The sequence below is a fragment of the Onychostoma macrolepis genome, chromosome 19, assembly GCF_012432095.1.
Source record: "Onychostoma macrolepis isolate SWU-2019 chromosome 19, ASM1243209v1, whole genome shotgun sequence".
NCBI classification, from domain to species: domain Eukaryota; kingdom Metazoa; phylum Chordata; class Actinopteri; order Cypriniformes; family Cyprinidae; genus Onychostoma; species Onychostoma macrolepis.
The window spans coordinates 32,130,345-32,152,970 of record NC_081173.1 but is presented as its reverse complement, the minus strand read 5'-3'; the positions used below and the strand labels follow the sequence as shown (position 1 = coordinate 32,152,970).

Here is a 22,626-nt window from a genome sequence, read left to right as displayed (position 1 = left end):
AAAAACGGTGAAATGCAAACTCAGAATATTATACAATCCTATAATAATATGTTAAGATAAATATAATTTATGTATTTAATCCTATTTTATTAACCGATGTCTTGCTGCTGACCTTCAATGATCCAATTCAACCATACTAATAAGCAAAAATGACACATTTGTGTTGAACTTTCTTCTTCTGCGTCATATTCTTCATGTGATTAGTTTGAGCTGCGCCCTCTACTGTACAGACGTGAATCTATATCTCCTTCAGTCTGAGACGCATTCATTTCACTTTTGTTGTGGAAGGGCTTTACATTTGTAAAAGAAGAACTTTTTTATATTAAAAACAAACAAGCAAGCCCTGCCCAGATTTAAAAAGTTACTCAAAAGCAACGTAACACATTACTTTCCATAAAAAGTAGTAACTTTTTAGGGAGTAACACAATACTTTTAAAAGTAACTTTCCCCACCACTGCTTATAACCCATCAATATACACACAATATATTTTACCTCCACTTCCTCTCTCTCGGTCTCCTCCTTCCTGTCAGACTTGCATTTCTCCTTCTCGAAGGCCCACTGCAGCTCTCTGGCTCTCTTCTGCTCGTGAGCCAGTCTGTCGTTCAGTGTGTCGACCTCAGCAGCCTTCAGTGAGACCTCCGCCCTGTCACACACACACACACACAAGCTTTATTCAGTCCTTGAAGCAGCTCTATACGCAGTTTTGTGTATGTTTGTGACTTTGAAGCCCCTACAGTTAACAAGTGAGTGGTAAATATACTGTAGATACTACAGACTGTCATAATTACAGTAAATAGCTGTACGTGTGCATTTGTCGTGCCGAAGAGCAATCCGCCCTTTTGACAAACAAAACGAGGCAAGACATAAAGTGGAATAATCTGAACGTTAAAGCTAATGCGAATGCTATTTGCTTCAGGAATAGTGAACATAAAATGTCCCCGACAGATATCAAAATCACTTACACTTATGAATATACAAAAACATTTTTATGAAAATATACAGATTTTTTAATATTATTTAAATATTAATTGTACACATTTATTTTATGTATTTTATAATACATATATATATATATATATATATATATATATATATTTATTATGTATTACTTTAGTCATTTAGATAAATATAAACAATATATGTATATATTATAATATATGATATCTATACAAAACGTAAATAATTACAAGTAATAAATTATATTTATTTAATGTATATATTTTATTTAATCTTTATAAATGTTATCATATATAATAAAAATTATACATCTTACTTATTAAATTGAATTTATTTTTAATTACTAATTTATATAAATGTATAACACAATAGAATAAATTATTTGTATTGTTGCGATATTATGATTTTATTCAGATATTTAATTATGATATATAATTTTATTAAAACAATCTTGTGTGCCAGATGTCATGATTTAATCTTTCACAAGTGAGAGTGTGTATGACTAAGCGTGTGTGTGTGTGTTACCGGAGTGTGTCGAGCTCCTTCAGGTGTTTGTGTTGTGACTGTAGAGCGCTCTCCAGCTCTAGTTTAGTCTGGTTGAGTTCAGTCTTCATCTCCTCCAGTCTATCAGAGCCGGACTCGACCGGCGGCCTCTCGCTCTCCGTTCCTGATCAACAAAGAATAAAAGCCTGTATGCAGTGGAAGCTGAAGCTGATCAGTGTTGGGCGAGTTACTCTAAAAAAGTAATTAAGTACTAGCTACTAATTACATCTTTAACAGTGTAATTATATTACTTTACAAATTACTCTCTCCCAAAAGTATTTAATTACTAATTACTTTCTAAATCCTAAATCAACCTCGACATGTTAATGATACAGACATGAAACGGTTCTTTTAATTCTTTCAAGTAACTTCATAAATTATTCTGGTCACACTTTAGATTAGAGTCCAATTCTCACTATTAACTATTTCCTCAATATACTTCTAATTACTGCTCATTAATACTTAGCAAAGTAGTTGTAAAGTTTAAGAACTGGGTCGGATTAAGGATTTAGAATAAGGTCTTCAGAATAAGACATCGATATTGCAAAAAAATCTAAATATTGAGAAAATCACCTTTAAAGTTGTTCAAATGAAGTTCTTAGCAATGCATATTACTAATCAAAAATGAAGTTTTGATATATTTACGGTAGGAAATTTACAAAATATCTTCATGGAACATGATCTTTACTTAATATCCTAATGATTTTTGGCATACAGTGTATTTTTGGCTATTGCTACAAATATACCCCAGCGACTTAAGACTGGTTTTGTGCTCCAGGGTCACAAATGTGCTTTTTAAGTAATAATAAACAGCCAATATCCAGTAATATTCATGCTAATAAACAACTAGTTAACAGTGAGAATTGGACACTAAAGTGTTACTAATATTCTTATTAACTCACCAAAGTATTTAAAGTGAGAAGTATACATAAAAAGCATGCATTTTAAGGTTAGATGTTAAATCCACTATTGTACTGTATTGTGTATAAATGTTCTACAGTATATATACACACCGTATTAAGTTCAATTACATAAGAAGTCACTGTAATTAAATTACAGAAAAAATAAGAGCAATCCCTTACTTTACTTTTCAAGGGAAAAGTAATTAAATTACAGTAACTAATTAGACCCAACACTGGTGCTGGTGTTGTCAGTAGCTGAGCGTGTCATACCGGCGCTGTCCTGACGGTGGCGCTGTGTTTGCTCCGCCGTGAGCGAGTGAAGCTGATCTCTGAGCTGCTGGATCTCCGAGCGCAGGCTGTTTCTGTCGGCGGACAACAGCGCTGCCATCAGCTCCCTGTGCCTCGCGTCCTGAACACAACATTCAACACAGACCCTTACAACCCCTGCTTACAGTAACTCTCACAGCGATGTAACGATATCATCAGTATCGCCATACCAGAACTGTCTCGATATGAAACAATAGGTGTTCTGGGCAAAAAGTGTAGTTTTTAAAATATGTTTGTTTTGGGCCATAATGCTATCTGTCAAACGAACTCGAACCGAAAGCACAATATGCTCAATCTCTTCATCAAGTCTGTTTTCTCTGCGTGTTTCAAAGCGAAGCAGCACTTCGATCCACTCTACTGCAGTTTCCGTCAAAATAAAAGCTTAAAGTGCAGCATGAATTGCGGTTTAAATGCAGCCCAAATTCAAAACATCTCTTTCAAGTCTAGAAATTAGGAAAGTATTGTAATTTCCCTACTGCAGTGTAAAGCAAAAATAACATACCTATGAAATATTAATTTGCATTTATTTTACAGTGCAATTGTTTTACAATATATGGCTATTACTGTCATTGAATTATTATTATTATTATTGTATTCTAATTTGTTTGTCTTCCTAAAACACCAGTGTGAATGTAACTTAGACTGAGACAGTTTTACTATATTTTTCAAATTTGCTGGTAGTCCACTGTATGAAGAGTTTTTGGGATTAATGCGTCACGGTTTACTTTATTTTGCAATCTTCACTAACATAAATGAACTATAGTGTCCTGCATCCACTAGTAAAAAAATTATCAGGAATGATATCTGGTGTCTGAGTAATAATGGCGTATGCTAACCTGCTCCGCTAGCGCTCTCTCCAGCTGGTTGAGATGAATGACAGCGTCAGCCGTGTCCAGTCGCTCCAGATGAGAGTATAAGACGTTCTTTAGCACGTCTCGCTCCTGAACAAACACCTGCTGGACGGCCGAGAGCAGCTCCGCTCGCCAGTCGCCATCCTCCTGCACAGAGAACACAAAACACGTCTGAACCAGGATCAAACACACAACATAAAACAAAGAATAACTGGAACATACATTTTTGTATTACTTTTACCTTTATTATTTATTTTATTTACTTTATTACTCTTTCATTTATTAATTTTTTTCAAATGTAGTTTTTTTTAGTCCAATCTCTATCACTTAGTTAGTTGTGAGCTTTTGATGTTACACTAGGACCGCCTCCAAATTTATAAATGAATAAATATGGAAATAACTAAAAAGTAAGTGAAAGAATAAAAATTTAAAACAATTAAATATTTCACGAAGGGCTAAATATAATTTTTAAAAAAAGAATAAATTCTGTAATAAAAATCTAAATAAAACATACTAAATTGAATTCAAATCATAAACTACAAAATTAAAATGAACAAGTTAAAAATAAATTGAAATAAAACACTCAATGAAGTTTAAACGCTTCATACAAATTAATAAAAATAACAGAAATGTAAAATTAAAATGAATAATTTTAAATTTAAAAATGCACAAATTAAATAAATCAAATAAAAATAACTTAATAAAAATGTATTAAATCACAAAAGTGTCAAATCAAAATAATTATATAATTGTAAATACATATTTGTATATATATATATATAATAAGTAAAAAATTATGTTAATACTAAATATAATTAAAACTAATTTCATTTGTTTAATCATGCCATTTATTCCTTTATTTTCCTATTATTACGTTTATTAATTAATTAATTTTTAATTTCTACAAGAGTGCACGCATAATTAAATGTGCAATGTGTGTCAAAGAAAACGTGAAATTCTAGATAATTTTTCAAAAGTGCACCTGCAGCGCTTGGAAGTGACCTGCACTGTGAAGGTGTGTCTCTGTCTGGCTTGTGTGTGTTCACCTGTGTGTGCGTCTGCAGTCTGCTGATGAGGAGCTTCAGGGACTCCACGGTGTTGATGAAGGCGTCTCTCTCTTTGCTCCAGCTCTGAGGAGGTTGATCCGCTTCGGACAGCGGCAGCTCGGAGAGAGACAGCACCTGCATGCCCTCCTGATGGACCTCGTGCAGCAGGCTCTGTGTGAACACGAACACAAACACACCCTGAGCTCTGATTGTTTAGCTGGCTACGGTCCAAACGTGAGAAGAGAGAGAAGCATGGCTTTGAAGTCACGCAGTAGTAGTATATTTTTATTTAATGCCATGTCAGCAAACAAACAAACACAAGTTATATTACAAAAGTTACATTACATGTTACATTAACAAAAATGATAAAACTTTAAATTATACTAAATAACTCTTCATAAAAGAGTTTTATACATACATTAAAAGCTGGACAGTCCAATAAAATATGTTTTCGAAGTCACGCAGTGATGTCTGGTTTAGCTACATACGTATCTGATTAATCTAATATAGGATGTGTTGGGATATTAACATTTATTAACATGCTGAATGTGCTGCATATTAGTGTTTAGTTTCATGCTCAAATGCAATGCCAGATATTGAGTTATTTGAGACAGTCATATATTACTTTTAGATAGAGATGCACGATATTTTTGCCGATATGCCGATATTTTTCAACTCATTTTGGCCGATAGCCGATATATTTAATTTAGTTTGGAAACAACACCAAGTCTCTCCTGTGTGGAAATTATGAGCAAATTGTTTTATAATTTTGGTTAGTTTTTAACAAGAACTTATTTGTTAGAATTAAATTAACAATAATGAAGTTATTTTATAATGACAGTACATTGAAGATTTGAAAATAACTATAAATAAACTATATATATATATATATATACACACATACATACATATATACATACACACACACACACACATACACATATACATATATATATATATATAGCTGCATTTTATTTTTATTTTTTTCCCACAAAGACGCAGTAGTAACCTTAACATTTTAAGATTTAACATTTGTGAGCTACATGTATATCTGATTAATCTAATATAGGATGTGTTGGGATATTAACTTTTAATGCTGAATGCACTGCATATTAGTGTTTAGTTTCATGCTCAAATGCAATAACTGAGTTATTTGAGATGATCATGTTGCTTTTAGACAGGGATGCATTGCTGCATTTTTTTCAGAAAGATGTAGTAGTAACCTTAACATTTTATTTTAAAATGTAACATTTGTAGATGGTCTAAAGCAAAAGCGTTGTAAAAATTCTGAAAATCTTTTAGAGCTCATAACGTTTAAAATATATAACACATTAATGAATAAATCAGTATAAACAGAATTATTTAATTTACAAGTGTCATGTTTGTGATTTTGTGTTATTCATGTAAGCTACAGCTTCTGACCTTTAAATCAAAACATGCTCATTAATTCATGACATCAACTACTGCTTTATTCAATCAGAAACACAGTCTAAATGTTATTTGTGTATTTCACTTTCATCGGCCGATTCCGATATCGGTTCCGATAATATCGTTTCTTTTTTTTTTAAATAGTGCTTTTTTTAGTCATATTAATTCAACAGCAGGCATACTTCAATTAAAACTGTTTTCGTACTTCGTATGGCTTCGAAAACATGCATGTTATGTATCCAAGTTATCTGATTAATATCATAGGATGTGTCGGAACAGGCTTCAGTTTATTGACAAAGTCAGCTTCACCTCAGGCAGCTATTATTTTTTAGATGCTCCTTTTTTAATAACACTGCAGCATCATAATCATAATCTAACTGTGTTCTAATTATGTGTTCATAGACGGGTGTTCATGTCATATTTTTATTTTTAACATTCATTTTCTTAACAGTCTCCATTGCATGCCCCATCATTCCATTTTTTTACACATAACTTAATTTCTGAACTTATTTGTATTGTTTTCTTTGTATGTATGGATTGCTTGGGTTGTTACCGACATCTGGTGAAAATTTCAAGTCAACAGCACCTTTAGAAATATATTTACTGAGAAAAATGGTGTTCAATACTTATTTTACCCGCTGTATCTATGATCGAAATAAGAAATTGCCAAAAATGCCCATCCCTCCTCCATGAGCTCCTCGTGCGCTCGCTGTCTTCATTAAACAGCCAGACTCACCTTGATCCTGTCGGGCAGAAGCTCCGGCTCCGTGTCTCGGTGCGCTCCTTCAGGTGTGCTGCGGTTCTCCTGCTGCAGGTGAGGAGGATCGTAACCCGCTCGCTGACTCCAGTCTGAACCGCTGTCTGTGACACAAAAACACACGAGAGATTACTGCTTCTATTCATCGAGGACGCATTCAATTCATCAAAAGTGCCAGTAAAGATGTGTGAGACCTGTGCTGGCGAAATGAGTCACAATGAGCACATTCTCCATTAAAAGACCTTCAGACCTATATTTGTAGTAATTATAAATCTCACCACTGGTGTATCCATCTTTAAACAGAGAGACCGCTGGACGTTCAGACCTCACTGACGGAGCCTGAGAAAAACAATAATCGGATATTACAAACAATCCACAATATATACAGACACATTTATTCACTTTAAAGGAGAATTTCAAAACTGACTCTATTTATTTTCTTAATAAATGTTTCTGGTTTTATTGTGAATTATTCATTAGTGCATGCTATTTAAAAACAAACTAAAATTACTGTTTTCATGAATGTTAAACTTCTGAAACAAATTAGATTTTTTTTACACAAGTAACAAAGTAAAAAAGCATTTTAATCGTCACTCCATCATCTTTGTGACTCTGAAGTAACATCAGGGTTATTATAACTTAAACTACAAAAACATTTTCTTTGATTGGAACTAAACATTTGTTTCTTTGGTTTTGTTAGTTTAAACTAAACATTAACTGAAATAAAATAAAATTACATAAAACTTGTTTTATTTTAGCTAGTTGCAATTTTTCTCATTTTCTAAAATAACTAAAACAAAAATTTATAAAAAATTATATATACATATAAAAAACTAAAACTAAAACCAAAACAAAATTACTAAAACATTAACTAAAATAGAAAATATAAAATGAAAAACTAATAGAAATTATTAATAAAAACTATAGTCAATGCAATATTTCTCATTTTCATTTAGTGTAACATGATGTACTGACATAACTAAAACTGAAATAAAAATTATTAAATACTATATAGACAAATTATGAAAATGAAAAAAAAAAAAAAAAGACTAAAACTTTAACTAAATTTAAAATGAAAACAGAAAATATAAAATTGATATAAATATATATATAAAAAATTATATATATATATATATATATATATATATATATATATATATATATATATATATATATATATATATATATATATATATATATATATATATATATATAAAAACAATTATTAATAAAATAATTAATAAAAATAAAATGAATTAAATCATAAAACGTAAAATAATAATAATAATAATGTTTAATTTATATAGCGCCTTTCCCAGGCTCAAGGACGCTTTGCAAAAGCAGTAACACAATAAGCAGTCTTTTCATTAATCACAGACAGTCAGTAATAATTAAATAATTTAAAAATAGAAATGTAGTATATGTATCTCTGACCTGGGAGCTCAGGAGTGTGTGTATGGCGTCTCTCAGCACTGCGCACTCGTGCTCCAGCTGCTGGTTCTCTCTCCTCAGGGTCTCGCTCTCAGAGATGTGTCTGGCCTCCATGTCCAGGATCTCAGCCGCATGCAGCTCCTGCATCTGTGCGATCTTCTCCTCGTATCCCGCAAACACCATCTCCTGCAGCTCCTGGGCTCCGGACGGCTCCGTCTGCACACACACGCTCACACACTGCTCTGTGGAGCTCCTGCGAGGAACAGACGGCTGGGCTTTTCTTGTGCTTCTGTCCGTCCCATGATGCTCTCCTTTCTTTTTAGGCTGGGACAGCGGCTCCTCGCTGGATTTGGCCAAAGCTGTCTGGAGCTCCTGAACTTTGTGCATCAGCTCAGCGATGGACACGTCTCTGACCTGAGAGAGACACAGGGCGCTTTATATATCACCACCAACTGAGTTACGTCTGTGTTTCTATGAAAGACCTGCACTGACGATTTAGCTAAGCTCAGCTTTTATTCTTTAGTTCTGTGCATTATTTTGCTGCTGTCACTCCACACAACCGTGTACTAAAATGAATTAAAATTATACAAATGTGAAATTATAATAAATAAATAATTAAAATAAATAATTTAATAAATAATATAATAAATAACATAAATAATATAATAAAACATTTATATGATAAATTGCATTAAGAATATTATTTATTATTATAATAATAAATAACAAATTAAAAATTAAACAGAAAATTTAAATAAAACATTTAATAAAAATAAATAAAACAAAAATGGAAAATAAAATTAATTATAAAAATAAAAAACATTCCAAATAAAATGCACTCTAAAATTAATTAAATAATTAAAAAGTACATTAAAATAAATAACCCAAACCTATGGAAAAAGACACTAACAAAAAGTAATTAAATCATAAAAATGTAAATTTTACATTATTTTAAAATGAAAACAAAATAAAACTAAATCATGAATTAATAAGAATGTAAAATTAAATTAATGTGATTAATTAAAATAAAATACTTAGTAAAGTTAACTATATAATTAATGTAAATTTAAAATAAATAAATAATTAAAAATCCATTAAAATGTATAGAGATTTAAACTTTCTTCTTAAATTCAGAAAAATAAAATTCACAAAATTCAACAACAAACTCTAAAGTTTCAGGTCAACTAAACACGGGTTCCTGAACATTTATACCCATGTTTTGACTATTTTAATTTTATACTTTTATGTAAAATATTTGGAAAATCTATAACAAATCACATGAACCTCTTGTGGTTCCTTCATCAAGCACTAGGGGGAAGCAGACAGGAAGCTAAGCTAGAAGTTGACAGGAAGTACCTCGATCTCCTCCTGCAGTTTGAGGTTGTGCTCCCGGAAGCTCCTCAGATCCTCTCTGGTGGCGGCCGCTTCACCTTTGACCTCCTGCAGCTCCTGCAGCAGCTCCGCCGTGGACTGATCGCCCTCCTGAGACGCCTGCGGAGAAAGCAGCAGAGGTTAAAGGTCACAGCGAGCGTCCCATCAGACGTGTGGAGATCCGGCGGAGGAGACTCACCCGGTGCAGCTGATCCTTCAGCAGAGCGATGCTCATCTCTCTCTCCTGCACAAACAACAACAAACAGCTCTCAGACTAAAACTGCACCCTTTAGAGGGAAATCCAATTGTGATTTTTCTGACAAAAATTGAAAATTCTGAAATAACTAATAATTACTGAAATAATTTCTGATAATAATAATTAAAACTAAAACAATAAAAATTCCTTTCTTAGAATTTTTTTTTAAATTTTTTTATTTTATATCATTTAGTTGCCAAGGCAACATTCCTAAATTTAGTTTAGTTTAACGTGATGTACATACGTGAAATTAACACACACACAAAAATAAAATAAAAATGACGAAACCCACACAAAAGAAATACACAAAAAAAATTATATTAAAAAGAAAACAGAACATATAAAAGTAATGTTTAAACTATTTAAAAAAAAAAAAAACGATAAAATTTGCTTCTGCAACTTAAAATAAGATTTTAGTAAACAAAAAAAAAAAGATTTAAAATAAAATCACATTTCCTGTGCTTGCTTGTATTTTGCCTAAATTTTGTAATTGCATATCAATTTAGATATAATACTTATTATTAATATTCTAAAAATTATATGATATATAGTGCTGTCAAATTGATTAATCGCGATTAATCACATCCAAAAATCAAAGTTTGTGTTTCCATAATGTGTGTACTGTGAATATTTATACGTATACATACACACATGTACATATTTAATAAATTTATGCAATTTATATATTTATATTTATGATATAAATCATATAAATAAGAAATTTATGCTATATATATATATATATATATATTTAGATAGATAGATAGATAGATATATTATTATATATACACATATTTATTATGGAAACAAACTTATATTTGGATGGAAAACTGCATATATTTACTTAATGAAATCGCAGCCTTTGCAATTTGCTAATATGGCGATTAGGTTTTAATTGGGATGAAGAGCTGAAGTGAGGCACTAGACACCTGCAGCAGCTCCTGCAGTCTGACGCTCTGACCCCTGCAGCTCTCCAGCTCCTGCTGCGTGCTGCTCGCTTGACCTCTGACCTCCCGCAGCTCCTGGAGGAGTCGAGCCGTCTCGGCTGCGTCTTCTTCACGCGCGCTCGAGGAGACCTGCGGGGAGGAACAGGAAGTGAAGGTTCAGCGCTGAGCGGCGGTAATGCGTGGCGTAACGAGCTGAAGTTTCCTTCTCTACCTGAGTGAGAGCCGTCTGGAGCTGCGTGATCGTGCTCTCCTTCATCTGAGGACCAAACAGCAGACATTCCTTATTTTTCTATTTCACAATAATAATCATAATAAAAAATAAAAATTGTGCAGCCCTACAAACAAAATGTCTAATTTTCATTTAGTTTAACTTTAAGTACTAAAATAATTAAAATTGAAATAAAAATGAATACAAATTATAAAGACATTTTAAAAAATAATAATAAATATGACAAAAACACATGAAATTACTAAAATATAAAATAAAAACTAATTCAAACTATTAATAAAAACTATAAATAAAAATGAATACAAACTATAGGCATTTAAAAAAAAATACGACAAACCGAAATCATAAAAATATTTCTGTTACTTGAAATAAAATAAACATCTTTTAATTTTTTCTAAATAAACTTTCGTTACAGTGAAATACTGCAATAGTAACATTTCTTATTTTTTATTTCACAATAATAATAATCATAATAAAAAATAAAAATTGTGCAGCCCTACAAACATTAACAAAAATTAGCTAGAAACTAAAACAATAAAAAAGCTACTTAAAATGTATTATAATATTTATTGAAATAAAATATCACCTAAATTTGAGTTGCAAAATGTCTAGTTTTCATTTACTTTAACTTTGAGTAATTTGAGTACTAAAATTTAGATAAAAATGAATACAAACTATAAAGACATTTTAAAAATAATAATAAATATGACAAAAAAAAATGAAATTACTAAAACTTTAACTAAAATATAAAATAAAAACTAATCCAAACTATTAATAACAACTATAACAGTATGATACTATAATAACACTGATCCACCCAGACAGAAACCACTCAAGTTTTGACTAATTTTACTCTTCTCATGAGTTCTGCTGTTCAGGAACACTAGCATCCATCCAGCTTCCTCCTTCATGACCTCACCGCTCCTGGAGGGACCGACCAAACCCCTCCACGCTATACAGACAGAGTGTGCGAGGACTCGTGTGTCCTGTAAGAAGAGCTGGACGTGGCGTTTGTACCTCGATCTCCTCCTGAAGCTTGTGGCTCAGTTCTCTGTAGCAGTTCAGCTCCTCTTTAGCGGACGCAGCTTGACCTTTGACCTCCTGCAGCAGCTCTGACAGCGACTGACCGCCCTCACCGGACTCAAACACTGAGCTGGGCTGCACGATTAATCAAAATAAGACCAAAATCATCACTTGGCTTAGTGGAGCTATAAAATCACAAAGGCTGTGATTTAATTAAACAAATATGTGCGCTGCGTGTTTCAGAGTGAAGTGTGGCACTGTTCATTAACAGTGCTTTCCGCCAAAATAAAAGCTCTTAACTTTCAAAAAATAAAAGAAATTAAAACGCCATAAATATTGTAATTTTACTGTTAAAAAATTATATATATTTTTATTATACAGTGAAATATTACAACAGTAATATTTCAGATTTTGTGTCATACTTTATTTAGAAAGAATAATAAAAATAAGAATAATTAAAATAATGATACTAAAAACAATTATTATTTTAAAGTCATATTTTGTGGCTGACCAATATTGATTTTTTGATGGACGATGCCGATACAAAGCGATATGATATCACATTATTACGATTATTTAATGTTTTAAATAAAAAACGTAAATAATACATTTTCTTTATGACTTAATTATTATTTAAAGAGAGTAAATGACATTCATAATTTTTGCAATGCAATTTATATTTATCTTCTATAATATTCAATAAAATAACGACAAATAAATCGTGAATAAAAACTAATCAATTTCAAAAAATTATTTGAACTTGATTAAAAAAAAAAAAAAACTAAAATAAACAGATTTATACTGTAGATAGGAATTTCTTGATTTTGTAATCCTATTACAGTATTTTTCATGAATAAAGATGTTAAAGAAACAATGCTGACAACATATGAAAAACGTATTATAGCATTCGCCATTCAATTATTTGACAAAACTGTTAAACAAAAGCGAATATAAAATAAACTAAACCAAACAAAGTAAACTAATAATAATGATGATGAAAGGAAGCGTCTGTGTTTTAGGTGCTGTCAAAATAAAAGTCCCATTTATCGGCCAAATATAAAAACTTATCGGCTGATGCTGATAATTAAAAAATGCCAAATATCGGCCGATAATATCGGTCATGACAATATATCGGTTGACCACTATACAGTCATATTGATATATAAACAGCTGTGCAGCTCTACAAACTAACACAACAAACCTGGAGCCTGTTATTTTAACTGCAATCACACACTAGTACAATCAGAGTTTGCCCTAGTTAACAGTGACGCACCTCAGCGGGCGGCGGCGGCGGCGGTCTGTGATGGGTTGGTCTGGTTCTCATTTGGTTCAGTAGGTCGATCATCACGGCTAACCTCCTCTCGTACTCCATCACCTCCTCCTCAGAGCTGCTCAACAGCTGCTTCTGCAGCTCCTGGTCCTTCTGCATCCCGCTCAAACCCTCCTCCAGCTCCTTCAGCTTCTCCGTCAGCAGACTCCTCTTCCCTGTGGAGGCTCCGTCCTGCGCCGTGAGGCCCTGTGACCGCAGCTGCACGCTGGGGCCCATGGCTTCTCCTGCGTGGGCCTCAGCGCGGAGCTCTTTGGTTTGCGTCTGGATGGCTTCCAGTTGTGCTTGACTGACCAGAACAGCGGCCACCTTCTCCCTGAGATTATCCTCCAGCTGAGCCACTTTAGCACACAGAGCGTCGGCCTCCGTTTGCACTTGTTCCACCTTCAACCTGCATTAGTGTGAATTTTTGTAATTTAGTCTTAGTCTTGTTTGTGGGTTAGTCAGGTTTTAGTTGACAAAGTCTTTAGTCAATTAAAACTAAGCCACATTTTAGCCATGCTGCGTGATGGTTAAACTGGTTGTAAATCACAATTATTGATCATTGTTGTCATTTATTTGAATGAGGGATTTATACTCTAGGAATTTGGCAAAAGCAAGCATGAAACCTCATGGAGGACTATTTTTCTCCTCGTCTTTTTTTTTTGTTGTTGTTGAAGAAAACATACAGAGACATTTTGGATATAGACAAAATACTTTTTTTTTTTTTTTTTTGTCAATGATATTGCATCTCAATATAGTCACAGCATGTGTTTAATGATGTCCGTATCATCTTAGAAAAAAACGGTTGTCGTTAAATATATTTTTGGTCATTATTTTTGCTAAGGAAATTTACATTAGACAGGGGGATTTAAACACGTGAAATCTGGCAACCGCAACCATGAAAACTCATGGAGGTCTATATTTTTTTCTCTACTTTTTTCTTAAAGAGAAAGAGAGACATTTTGGAATTTTGAATTTTTTTATTTTATTTTTGGTGAACACTGGTGGAGGTCCATATTTTTTCCCTCTTTTTACTTAGAAGAATATATACAGAGATATTTTGCATACAGAGAGATTTAAATTTTTAAACTACATTTTAGTTGCATATTTTTCATCAACAACACTGCTTATTGATATAGTCAAGAGTTAATGATGTCAAGAGTCGTCTCGTCTTAGTCATGGAAAAAAGTCGTCAAGGTATATTTTTGATCATTGTTTTCGTTAATGAAATTAACAGTATATAGGGGGACTTACACTCCGGCAATCTGGCAACCCAAGCATGAAAACTCGCAGAGATCGAGATTTTTTAAATTGTTTAATTGTTTTTCTCTTTTTAATTTTAGTCTAGTCCATTTCGTCAGTGATACTGCACGTTGATATAGTCACAGTTAGCGTTTAATGACGTCTGTGTCGCCTCGTTTTCATATCATTTTAGTCATAAAAAGGCCGTTAACTAATATTTTTCATCACGGTTTTAAACTCTTGAAATCTGGCAACCCCAAGCATGAATTTAATTTTTTTTTTTTAGTTTTTTTTTTTTTAAACTACAATTTAAGTCTTTTCTCAGCAATAATATTGCATGTTGATATAGTCACAGTGTCATCTCAACTTACTCACTAAATAGGGGGATTTACATTTCACATCTGGCAACCCCAAGCATAAAAACTCACAGAGATCGAGATTTTTTTTTTCCCCTGGAGAAATTTTGAATTTACAGTTTTATTTTTTTAAACTACATTTTAGTCTCTTCTCAGCAATGATGCTGCATGCTGATACAGCCACAGTGTCATCTCAACTTAGTCACAGTAAAAGGTCGTCAAGCACAGTTTTGGTTGCTGTAATGAGCACTGACCTGCACGCGCGCAGCTCCGAGTCCCTCTCCTCCACGCTGGTCTCCAGCTCCTCCACCCGGCGACTCAAGCTCATGACCTGTGACCCTGCGCTCTCCTCCAGCGCCTGGACCTGGGCCTGCAGCACCACGAGCGTGGCCGTCTTCTCCCGCAGAGCCTCCTCCATCCTCTGCTTCATCTCGTCGTACTCGTCCTGCGGCTGCTTGTGCTCGATGAGCGCCAGCTCCTGCTGCAGCTTCTCGATGACGGCGTTGAGCTGCTCCACCTCCTCCTCGCTGTTCCTCTTCAGACGCTGCTGCTCGCTCCGCAGACACTCCACCTGCGCCTCCAGCTCGCCGAGAAGCTCATCCTTCTCCTCCACCGCCTGCAGAGCAACAGATCAGCTCAGAGAAGAGTCGCTCTCACTCCCTTCGGGTTTAATCTCAGAGCATTCTTCAATCGTTCACCCAAGAATGAAAATCAATTAGCATGTTGTTCCAACCCTGTATCATCTTATAAAGATGTTTTGTCTGACCTGCTGTTTCACATGCAATCAAAGCTGAAGGCTTTATTTTATCACTTTATACTGACAAGATTCAAAAAGAAAACCAAAAAGCAATGTTTAATGTAGTGACGCACCAAAACTAATTTTTTTTTTAAACCAAAATTGAATTTATGATTTTTTCTGGATTCCTTTTTAATGGCTAAATTACATTTTAGTAATCAAAAAGCAACTGAATTCATTTATTAAAAACTATTAACAATGTAACAAAAATTATTAAATTTTTAGAGCCCCACTGACATTTTTTTTTTTACAAACTTTTCATCCCCCAAAAAATTCTCATGTGTTTATTTTATGACACTTTCTTTTTTTGTCCCCAAATTGCATTATATTTATCCCAAATTCTTTTTTTACATTTTCATTTTTTTAATTCCTTTTTAATGGTTTATTTACATTTTAATAATTAAAAAGCATGTCTAATAAATTTTATTTAACCTTTAACAATTTAATCATTTATTATTTATTAATAATTAATACATTATTAAATTGCCCTATGAATCTGAACAATTTAATTAACCCTTTAAAATGTAATCAAAAGAAAATGTAACAATTTCTTTTAAATTTCGGCAAACAAAGTACTGCACAAAGGTGGTTTATGGATAAAATTGAAAAATATGGTGAATATTCTTTTTGGTTGCTGAAATATTGATGCATCACTAATTAAATATTCCATATATTCATTTATATATTCCATTCCTCTGAATAACTGAAGAGTCCACGGTTCATTGATCACATGACTTCAAGAGGAATATAGAGCACGACTCATATGAATTATTATGGTATCAGCAGTATAAAACACACACTTTCATCATAGCAAAAAAAGAAGCTCAGACATTCTTTGCAATTCATTAAAAAAAGAAAATAATATAAGGTTGGAACAACAGGAGCGCGAGTAAATGATGACAAAATATCTATGTTTGACGATGCATTCCTTTAAAATGCTGAACAGATTTGTGCGTAACTGTGCTCACTCGCCACAAGAGACTGTACGATTTAGGAATCTGAGGCACTTTCATTTAGCTGTGAAAACACCTTCTGACTCAGTGCTGCAATACATTCCTCAAGGAATCTTTTATGCAAATATAAATAATCTGTCATCATCAACCCGTATGACTTTTTCAGGGAACAAAAAGATGTATTAGACAATAAACTGGCTGCTCTCTTTCACACAGTGACCTGCAGCTACTGAAGACTTGAAATATAGAGCATGACAGTAATTAAATACAACTAAAACCTACAAATAAATAAATAAAGCCTTCTGTGTGCTGATACGGTCTGCTGATTCAGTCTATTAAAATGCATAACAAAATGCAAGATATGGCGACTTTATATCATTTCATATAGTTAATATCACACAAACAGTGCTGTTTTTTCCTCCAAAAATCAGCATGATTACAAATGTGATATTGATTTTATACAACAGGTCAATAAACAAGAAGTTAATATTAAGAGACTTGAGTTGTAGACGCCATATTTCCTGTTTTCGCTCCATTTTGACAACAAAAATAATCCCAAACACAGCCACAGCACTGTTTTGCGTCTCTGAGCAACATGACGGCGGTTCGTTTCGCTCCTGAATGAATCAACCGTTTAAATGATTCGGTTCAATCGCAGTGACTCACTTATTAACAGTGACTTGATGCCACCTGCTGGCGATTGTAGTTTCACATTCAAAGTATCTTTTAATTTTTTAAAAATAATTTCAAATATCAGTATGATTTATGTTTACAGTATTAAAGCATTGCATATGCATGTGTAACTGCAGGTTAAATGCATTCATGTCCTGCGTTAAGCAGGTGTAAGTGCATCTAAATGCAAATTCAAAGATGAATTTTGTTGATACTGATTTCATTTGCTTGATAACAGCCCAAATGTCTTATTATTCTAATTGACTGATTAAATGTAAGAATTTGACTCCAATGATGATGCACACTTTTAGAAAAAATGGCTTAATTGTGAAAATGACCATAAAAGGTTAAAATCAATTTAAACTTATTGGAAAAGATGAATTTCTATCACTGCTGTGAACTGACCACCACACTGAATATGAAGAATATCAAAATCAGCTAGACTACCAGCACAATAACACAAGCAAAATATCGTCAGATTAACTTTTTTAAAGCAACATTTCTCATTTGAATTTAATTTAATGCACTAAAGTAACAAACTAAAACTGAAATAAAATTTATAAAATCTGTAGACATATTTTAACACAAAAAAAATTAAATTAACTTTGAAATATAGAGCATGACAGGGTTATTAGTCAACTAAAAACTTAAATGTTTACATTGTTACCTAAAATAAATGTTAATTAAAATAAAACAAAAACATCAAAAGGTATTTTATTTACACTAATTTCCAAGGCAACAATTTCTCGTTTTCCTTTAGTTTAACTTGATGTACTATAATAAGTAAACTAAAATTTAAATAAAATGAATAAAACTTATTTAACTATATAAAAATGAAATTTACCGTAACTAAAAATAAAATGAAAATTGAAACTATAAAAATAAATTCAAAATATTAATTAAAAAAAGATGACACTAATGTAACACTGATGCATGAGTTATATGCAGTATTTATAATAATATTATGGCACTGTCATGTCATTTCACTTCCACTGTGTGGAAAAGAGCAGCGTGAACATCCTGCTAAACATCTCATTTCATTTTCCACAATCAAAACATGGGTTTTGGGTGAGTAACTTTCCTTTTTGGTCAAACTATCCCTTTCACCAGCAGGGTGTGAGATGAGTTAATGTAAAACACCAAACCACATCAAAACAACGAGCAGATGAGCAAATGAATCAATCCACAGGATCCGAGGCAGGCGTTTCCATTCAATCAAACGATGGATGAACCTGTTTGCTCTGAATAATAGCAAATAAATCCAGTTTAAAGAATGCAATCAGTTCTTTATCATGCAATGAACTCTCCGCACTCTTTAAACAGAAGCTCATGCGTTTCGCCGTTTGTGTCACTCACTGTTGCTAAAAATAAGATGCAAACACAAGCTGGCAAAAGACATGAGATGCACCAAACCAGACAGACGACACACACACACACACACACACACACACGGGGGTTTGACGGCTGCTGCTATATGCATATGTGTGCGACACACTCAGACAGTCGCTGTGTTTCCACACATATGCATACGTCTTTACCTCTTTCTCAGGGTCTGTTCCCGCGTGCTGACGTTTAGCGAGCTGTTCGTTAAGGACGGCTATCTGCCTGTCCTTCTCCTCCAACACCTTCAAGAGTTAAACATCATCACATGACTCTGAATTTAGGACAGTGTTGTCTGTCGGGAGGCGATTTAGGCTGCGGCAGGAGCTAAGATTAGCTAAGATGAAGTTCGAGATGATCTCTGTTTGACACACACACTCTGATTCATATTCAAGTCAACATGAAATATGTGACCCTGGAGCACAAAACCAGTCAGAAGGGTCAATTTTATGAAATTGAGATTTATGCATCATCTGAAAGCTGAATATATAAGGTTTCAATTGATGTGTGGTTTGTTAGGATCGAAGAATATTTGGAAAATTTGGAAAATCTGAGGGAGCAAAAAAACTAAATATTGAGAAAATCACCTTTAAAAGTTGTCCAAATAAAGTTCTTAGCAATGCATATTACTAAGTTTTGATATATTTATGGTAAGAAATTTACTAAATATCTTCATGGATCATGATCTTTACTTAATATCCTAATGATTTTTGGCATAAAAGAAAAATTGATAATTTTGACCCAAAAAATGTATTGTTGGCTATTGCTACAAATATATATATATATATATATGCTGCTTATGACTGCAGGCTCACATTTCTATTTACTGTCTCAGGTCTTGTTGTGAATGATTCATAAGTGCATGTTATTATAAAGAAAAATGATTGTCTTCATAATCTGTCATTAAAATGTAAAACTTGCTCCAACTCTTTTTCATCCCTTTTCCTTCACTGCAAATTTTTATTTTTTATTTTTTCACTCCGTATTTGCCATTTTCCTGTTCAAATATGTAAAGGAAAATGACTTAATATATTAGGTCTTGTTTTCTGAAAATGTTTTAAAATTAAGCAAATTTGTGTTTATAAATATCTGACAGCGGGGTTAGAAAAATAATCATTTTCCCTGTAAATTAAGTAGATTTTTCTGGCAGATATTTGTTCTTGTAAATTGTTTTTAAACTGCAAATGTTTCATGTTGACTTCAATAAAACATTAGCTTGTTCACACACATACATACATATATATATATAAATATACATATATATCAGACAGACAGCATGAGATGTGCACTGCAAAAATGATTTTCTAACCATGTATTTTTGTCTTGTTTTCCAGCACAAATATCTAATTTTCTCTAAATCAAGATGCATTAATGGCAAAATGGCATCAGATACAAAGTATTCTGATATAAAAGTTAAATGTGTTTATGCTTATAACAAGAATAAATATCTGCCAACAGGTTCAGAAAAAAAGTAATAAATCTGAAAAAACTAAAATTACTTTTCTCTTTGAATGAAGTTTACTTTTCTGATCCCCGTTAGCAGATATTTATTCTTGTTTTAAACTTAAACTTAATTTTGATTTGTTTGTCAGAAAACAAGGCTTAATATTTTGCTTGCATCTTTGTTTATATATGATTAAATATTTGTACTGGAAAACAAGATAAAAACACTAAATATAAAATATTTAGCAATAAACATGGGCTTTGCTCTGAAAGAGACATCATAAATGCACGTTAATACATACAGTTTGACCTAAATCTAAATAACATCAAGGCCCGTTCACAGCAGGGACGATAACTATAATAGTTTTAATAATCGCTGTAACTCTATAGCAAGTCCACACCACAAATATAATGATAACGACAGAGGAACGATATCATTGCAGTCATTGTTCTTGATGTGAACGGGCCGTTATCAGTTCAACAGCAGGAACGCTGTTTAAAAAAAATCAATTCCAATCCCGAAATCAGATACTTGTAAAATTAAAAATTCAATTCCGCCTATCAATTCCTGTGTGTGCATCTTTATCTTTAGGTGGCGAAAAGGGGCTGTTAAAAATGCATTTGTCTTTGATTCATTCACTCAACAGATTCATTCAAAAACACTGATTCATCCAGTAATGAATCAATCTTGAGCGAGTCGTTGAATCATTACAGATTCTGTTTAGTTGTCTAATATTTTTTCTTCAGAATTGTGAGAGAAACACAACATCCATTAAAAACAGAAAAGTCTCAGTGTATCCAGAATCGTGCCGCTCTGTTTTGCACACAAACAGCTCTTAATCGAGTCCAGTTTTATTTTTGTTTTTAGTTCATGGTATTTAGCAGCAATTAAATGTTTTGCAAAAAGAGACCGAATAAATATGACCCTGGAGCACAAAACCAGTCATAAAGGTACATTTTTTGAAATCGAGATTTATCATAAATAAGATAAATAATCTTTCTATTGATGTACGGTTTGTTAGGATAATATTTATAATAAATGTGGAATCTGAGGGTGCAAAAAAATATAAACATTGAGAAAATCACCTTTAAAGTTGTCCGAATGAAGTTCTTAGCAATGCATATTACTAATCAAAAATGAAGTTTTGATATATTTACGGTAGTGATATATTTCATGGAACATGATCTTTACTTAATATCCTAATGATTTTTGGCAGAAAAGAAAAATGTTTGCTACAAATACGCCTGCTTTTGTGCTGCAGGGTCACAAATATGTTTGATACCACACTGGAATCGATACGGATCGGAATTGATCAATTGAAATGATAGCCAACCCCAGCAAGGCTCTGGATCTCGTGTGAGGTGAGAGCGGCGTGGTCCGAGCCGACGCGACGCACCTGTGCGAGCCGGGCCTGCGCCTGCAGATCCTGCTGATGACTGCTGATCTCCTTCCTCTGGATCTCCAGCTGCATGTGGAGCTGATTCACCTCCTCGCTCTTGTTCTCCAGCTCCTCACGGAACTGCTCCAGCTGCTCCTCCAGATTCACGATCTATACACACACACACCGTTACACAGCTGCAATGTTTAAAATTACTAATATCACTTTTTCTTCCATGCTTTCATTGCAACAGTAAAACTTTGTTTACTAAAAATTACATTTTTGTTAAATCCAAGTAATTGTTAAATTTTTTTATTACATTTTTTTAAAGATTAATTCAATTGCTAATGTTTTACGCCTTCATTTGACTGCCACTGTTTTGGATAATACATTTGTATTAAATCATACATCCAGAAACAGACAACAAAAAAATTCTGGGAAAAAAAATCCTTTTCATAAGACCCTATTATTGTAAAAAAAAAAAAAAAAGTGATAATAAATTTATGAATTTAATTGATTAGACAGGCTTTTTGGTGTAAAACAGAATTTTGAAAAAAAAAAAAAGATTTCATAGGGACTTACTTTTAATAAATTGTTGTTAAATTGTAGAAGTTTTGTGATTTCAATTAATTAGATATGCTTTCTGATTTCTACTAAATTAAACTTTAAAACATTAGAACTGAATCCAGAAAAATTAAAACAGAAAAAACTGAATTTGTATACGTTTGTAAAATTGTAATTTATGATTACTGACATGCTTTTTGATTACTAAACTTTACTAAACCATTAAAATGGAAATATTTTTGTTTAATATTCTTTTCGTTAAATTCATGTTAAATTGTATATATTACCATAATTTCAGTTAAGTAGATAAACTTTATATCTAAAATACTTTAGATTTTACAAAATTTTAACAGATCCAGAAAAAAATTCAAATGGAAAAAAAATTGTTTTATTTATTTTTTTAAACATCCACAGAAACTGATTTTCCAGTGATGCTCTACACTACCCATAATAGTCGCTGTTA

The 22,626-nt window shown here is 32.8% G+C and overlaps 1 protein-coding gene across 1 annotated transcript in view; it reads right to left on the bottom strand.

Annotated features, from left to right (window-relative positions):
- akap9 (A kinase (PRKA) anchor protein 9) overlaps nt 1-22,626 on the bottom strand; it is a 118,514-nt gene that overhangs the window by 13,147 nt on the left and 82,741 nt on the right. Inside the window, exons 28-44 of the mRNA XM_058753433.1 lie at nt 21,618-21,770; nt 18,936-19,022; nt 15,231-15,592; nt 13,343-13,787; nt 12,064-12,204; nt 11,029-11,073; nt 10,800-10,946; nt 9,814-9,858; nt 9,600-9,734; nt 8,247-8,657; nt 7,091-7,151; nt 6,792-6,916; nt 4,628-4,798; nt 3,567-3,728; nt 2,674-2,812; nt 1,484-1,625; nt 494-644 (exon numbers count right to left, since the gene is read on the bottom strand). Of these exons, the coding sequence (XP_058609416.1) occupies nt 494-644; nt 1,484-1,625; nt 2,674-2,812; nt 3,567-3,728; nt 4,628-4,798; nt 6,792-6,916; nt 7,091-7,151; nt 8,247-8,657; nt 9,600-9,734; nt 9,814-9,858; nt 10,800-10,946; nt 11,029-11,073; nt 12,064-12,204; nt 13,343-13,787; nt 15,231-15,592; nt 18,936-19,022; nt 21,618-21,770 (2,922 nt within the window). The remainder of the gene's footprint in view (nt 1-493; nt 645-1,483; nt 1,626-2,673; nt 2,813-3,566; nt 3,729-4,627; nt 4,799-6,791; nt 6,917-7,090; nt 7,152-8,246; nt 8,658-9,599; nt 9,735-9,813; nt 9,859-10,799; nt 10,947-11,028; nt 11,074-12,063; nt 12,205-13,342; nt 13,788-15,230; nt 15,593-18,935; nt 19,023-21,617; nt 21,771-22,626) is intronic.